The 5,020-nt window shown below is 31.7% G+C and overlaps 1 protein-coding gene and 1 long non-coding RNA gene across 2 annotated transcripts in view; both read left to right on the top strand.

Annotated features, from left to right (window-relative positions):
- The first annotated feature begins 1,067 nt into the window (after window positions 1-1,067).
- Window positions 1,068-3,839, top strand: LOC136087842 (uncharacterized). Its single transcript, XM_065811430.1, has 2 exons — window positions 1,068-3,122; window positions 3,313-3,839. Exon 1 carries the CDS (start codon window positions 1,166-1,168, stop codon window positions 2,789-2,791), a length of 1,626 nt encoding a protein of 541 aa, XP_065667502.1. The 5' UTR covers window positions 1,068-1,165; the 3' UTR covers window positions 2,792-3,122; window positions 3,313-3,839.
- Window positions 3,840-4,237: 398 nt separating this feature from the next.
- LOC136089096 (uncharacterized) overlaps window positions 4,238-5,020 on the top strand; it is a 1,500-nt gene continuing 717 nt past the window's right edge. Inside the window, exons 1-2 of the long non-coding RNA XR_010642798.1 lie at window positions 4,238-4,324; window positions 4,556-5,020. The exon at window positions 4,556-5,020 is cut by the window's right edge and continues 110 nt beyond it. This is a non-coding gene — a long non-coding RNA (uncharacterized LOC136089096). The remainder of the gene's footprint in view (window positions 4,325-4,555) is intronic.

Raw genomic sequence — 5,020 nt, 5'->3', positions numbered from 1 at the left:
AAAGCGTGCTCGAAGTCGGTGTGGTAAAGATGTATTTATTTGTCTTTTTTTTTAGAATTTTATATCAGCTTAGACTTTATTAAAAAAGTAGAATGTTTTATCTTGAATAAATTATGGTTTTTTTTTACGTGTAATAAATTTTTCAGTTTTTTTATTGCTATTTAAAATTTCGTTCCTGTTCTGGCACTGCATTGATATCGAAGGCATGTTGGTACACATTTGAAATTTTCCAGTCAACTGTATAGATCTATTTTCTATGTGCCTGCCAAATTTCATTAAAAAATATTTCATGACCAAATACCGTATTTTTCGACCCAGTGGAGGTACCATTTCCACCTCTTTGAGTGTTTTTGTTACTGTTACACTTTATAAAACTGTTTCTGCTATTGTTACTGTTGCTTTTTGTTATAAATTCTGTAGTTTTTTTTACAGTTACCAGTGGTTTTCATTCGTTTTTAAAATTTTGTTTCTGTTCCGGAGGTGCGTTAATATTGAAGGCATGTTGGTACATATTTAAAATTTTTAAGGCAACTGTATACATCTATTTTCTATGTGCCTGCCAAATTTCATCAAAAAATATTCATGACCACATGCCCTATTGTTCCGCGCAGTGGAGGTATGTATTTCCACTTCCGTTACATAGTGTTAGGGGGAGGGGCGGTTTTTGACAGTGGAGAATTCAGTATTTTTGATTTTTTTATTCATTATAATAATATATTTTATTTATAGCCTTTTACTACTAAGGGTATTTGGGTTTTCTCTTTTTAAAATTGTTAAATGATGTACACAAAAACTAACAAGTATTAAGGTGGTTATATATTAATTTTTTTTTTGATAACTAACTCTTTTCACCCACCAAAATTAGTGCAAAGGCAAAATTCTGCCAAATAAAATTTAAATTGCTAAAATTAAAATTGTATAACACTATTTTACGATGATTCTGCATAAAATTCATTAAAAACATAAAACAGCATTTTCTCAGCTTTTTCCATACCCATAATTTACCATATAGCCACCTTAAGCTATATATGATATATAAAAATTATACGTATATTTAAAAAAATTTTTATAGATTAATGGCGATTTTTTAAATTATTTAATTATGATTAATAGCCGACCCAATTAAATAGTAGTATTATGATTGTTGAATTTAATTTAGTGCATCATGGGACCTCACAAGAAAACAAATCTTTTTTATGGTAAAGCTAAAACTTATTTAGCTTGTAATTTTCCAATACCAGCTCATTTAAATATTGGCTGTAGAAATGGACATGTACTGCATATATTTGCAACTAACAACGATTCATATAAAGTAACTGTAGAACTAATCGGTAAGTATTTTAACATCAAAATTTGTATAAGTCAGATTCAGCAACTAGTTAGAACATCGAAAGTCTTTGTAAACCATTTTTCACGAAATTCGAAACCATTTGTTGACATCTGCAACATGCTCTTTGCATACCAAATAACAAGATCTGCTGTGGCACAAACATCGCAATCGAATGCAACCTCAATTGACTTTCCTACATGTTCTTCATTATCTTCACAACAAATCAGTGTTTCATCTGTATCAAATAGTGATCACTTATCTCCTTTATCTACTTTAAAAACCTCTTCTCATGAACCACTATCCAGTTTGAGAGCTGACCAGTTGAGTCCCAGAAAAAAGGTTATGAGAAAGAGATTAACCATTTTGGCAAACGAAATGGCAATTAAGAAGAGAAAGCATAAAGAGGATATTAAAGGTTTAAAAGATAAGACAAAGGCTAGAGCATACAGATTTAAATATCTAAATCAAGTTATTACTCGTAAGGAAAAGTTAATTTCTCAACTTAGAAAAAAATTAAAAGAAAAGTTTTTAAATTTACAGTTAAAAAAACTTCAAAATCATATTTTTTGTTTGAAACAACAGTTGACATCCACGCAAAGAAAATTTTCTTATCAAAAAGCAATGTTAAGCCATCAACTTGCTGAAAAAAATGCTGCAATTCTTGTACTGCAAAATGACATTCTGAATTTACAAGAAGAGTTGGAGGAAATTCAGCAAGTAACACAAAACACCAAAAATGAAAAATGCTACTCAGCAGATATTAGGAGACTTATATATGACATGCTTGTGTGCCAAGTTCCTACACAAAGTGTGCCATCTCTGCTCCGTAAAATTGGGGAACATACTGGCTATCGATTTAGTCAAATTCCACATCGTACAACTGTAGAACAAATGATGCGTGAGCTTGGTGTGCTTTCAGACTTACAGGCTGCTGAGATAGCATTTACAACAAAGGATCTGACACTTGGGTTTGATGCAACAACCCAGGAGGGTGTTCATGTAAATGCTGTGCACTTGACAACAGAATCAGTATGTATGGTTGTAGCTATTGATCAACTTCCTGGCGGTACAGCTTATGACTATCAGAGTCATATTACAAAGTCTATTGATAATCTCGCTAAGTTATATAGTGATTTCTATCAGCTCAAATATACTGACGTAAGAAGCACTATTATTGGGAACATAACAAATACAATGAGTGACAGAGTTGCAACAAACCATGCAACAATCGCAAAGTTAAACCTTGTTTGGCAGAAATCATTAAATGAACTAAACTGTCACCTTCACCCCTTAGACACAATGACCAGCTCTTGTAAGTCTTCACTTAAAGCATTAGAGACTTCAAAAGGGAAACTTTTTGGAAGAGACTGCATTGCAGCAAACATTGTTATACAGCTGAACAAACTTCGCTATAAGGATGCAAAAGGTACTCTAACTAATCTAAACCATTCTTTTACTTAAATATATTTAGTTTTCTGAATAAAATTTCGAGTTAAAATAAGATATTATAACTAGTGCATGTTTTTATTTCACATTCTTCTTGCAATTGCCAAAATGAGCTTTTTTATGATATTCATAGGTGATCCAAAAGATTTTGTAACCTTTTTGGACCAACACGAGTTGCCCAGAGGATTGCTACCGCGCTATAGAGGCAACAGACTACACATGCTTTTTCACACATGTGGTATTTTGATCCATCATTATGCCATATTGAAGATATTTCTGTGTTCTGGCTTGGCGTTATGCGGAGGTCTGCGAAATAGTTTATTTCAAGACTTTACATCTGAAACAGGTATCTTTTTTCTTTTTTATACCTGTTCAGTTCATTTGATAAAGTGCTACACAATATTATAGGCTATAGAATTAACTACAAATATAGTTACAAATACAAATTACAAATAGACACTTGCAAGATTAACGGGGAGTAAAGACTATTATAAACAAAGATTATTCTTTGTTGCTAATTAACTTTTTCACCTTAGGTATCCGTGAGTTGTGTGTTTTAGCTTTAATTGGAAAGCTACTTTCTGGTCCTTGGATGACAAAATTTTATATTGCACCAGGTACGGGACTTGACTACATATCTGGCATTCAGGTAGTAAAAGATGTTCGGAACACTCTTATTGAGAGCAGCAAGAATCCTTTATCTCTACTTAAACGAAAAACTGAGTTCTTTGGTAATGATATTGAAGATGTAGTTTTTGATTCAATAATCAGCTTTTGCCCAGTAACTGATGAAATGAGTAAAGCATTAGCTGACTGCCTTAATGCAGTTATTAGCGTCATTGACAGGCAGTATAAGCGGCAATTTGAAATGAGTTCTAATGATCACCTTAAAGACCAGACTAAGTCAGCTAGGCTTCACAACATTGATTCAGAAGAACTTATGGGTATGTTAAGCGCTGCAAAGCACAAAGCTCCAAATGCCACTCTTTGTTTTCTTTCTTCAAAACTTCGTGCTTGCAAAAATAAAACAACTGCTCTGCTATGCGAAAAGCCAAATGATATTCAAAACAAGTTGATATTATGGGCTATCTCTAATGCCAGAAAAAAGTGGTTTACAAATATGCAATGTCATAATGATCTGAAGTTAGAATTGATAAAACAAATGGCAGATAAAATTCAGAAAAAAGGAAACAAAGAACGTAGAAATGTAAAAAAAAAATTAAAAAATTGCATGCCTCATCAGGTAAAAGAAATTTTTCTCGACCTAGAAAATAATGAGGCCTTAGATATTGAAGAAATTCTTATTGGAGCTTCTATTGAAAAAAGTATTTGCCACGTGTGGTTTGATAATGCAACTAACACCCAGCATGTATTTTAAGGCAGAATTTTTGGCATTAAAAAGAAGAAAAGTGATGTATATATAGTTTCTTATTGGAAACCAAAAGAGAATGAAGATGATGATGTTGAGTATGAAGTGAGCAAATATTAACTTTCTGCATACATAATAAGTGGTGATATGGTGATAACATAATAGAAATGTGTAATAAGGTATATGTTATTTTAAATAATAGTATGTCTTATAAACTTGCATTAACAGATATTATTTACAGATAGTAGGTTAATCTTTGTTTTTTATAATAAATTTTACAGTGCCTAATGTATATCATATTCTCTACCCTCCCCTTTTTTTAAGATAATGAAAAGATTTATTATTATTTAATTTCTTTTTATGTATACATATATGTATATACATATATGTATATAGAAATGTAATTTTAGGTAGTCGGTTAGTTACCGATATCCAACAACCAGGGTTGACCTGGTTGCAACGAGCTATGGGAAACCAAAGCTCATTTACTATTTGACATAAGCAAATTGCCTGGCTCATGACAATTAATGTTAATCATAATGATGGCTATACATTGTTTCTACCCAGAAAGACAGACTTTTGCTTGCATGGATTGAGAGATGTAAGTGTTTAGTTACAATAAATCAGTACACTCTAGGCAAATGGCATATGCCATTACCAGATAGTTACGCTAACACATAACTTTCTTTTCATTATAACTTATAATCAAATCTATTATATTTCAGGTTAAAAAGTATTAAAGGGTCTACTTCTATCGAATTTTCTGTTTGGTAATGGAAAATGTGTTGTGTATCAGGAGTTAAGTGATTTTGAGTTTTTTTTAAGTTAGGAAATCATTCTTATCTTCTCTAATTTATAATGGGTTTTTCAGTTAT

This window comes from Hydra vulgaris, chromosome 12, assembly GCF_038396675.1.
Source record: "Hydra vulgaris chromosome 12, alternate assembly HydraT2T_AEP".
NCBI classification, from domain to species: Eukaryota; Metazoa; Cnidaria; class Hydrozoa; order Anthoathecata; family Hydridae; genus Hydra; species Hydra vulgaris.
Note: the sequence above shows the minus strand (reverse complement) of the source record. Positions and strands in the feature narration are given on the sequence as shown.

Coding starts and splice junctions, on each gene's coding strand:
- LOC136087842 (XM_065811430.1), top strand. CDS start 1,166: ATGGGACCTCACAAGAAAACAAATCTTTTTTATGGTAAAGCTAAAACT.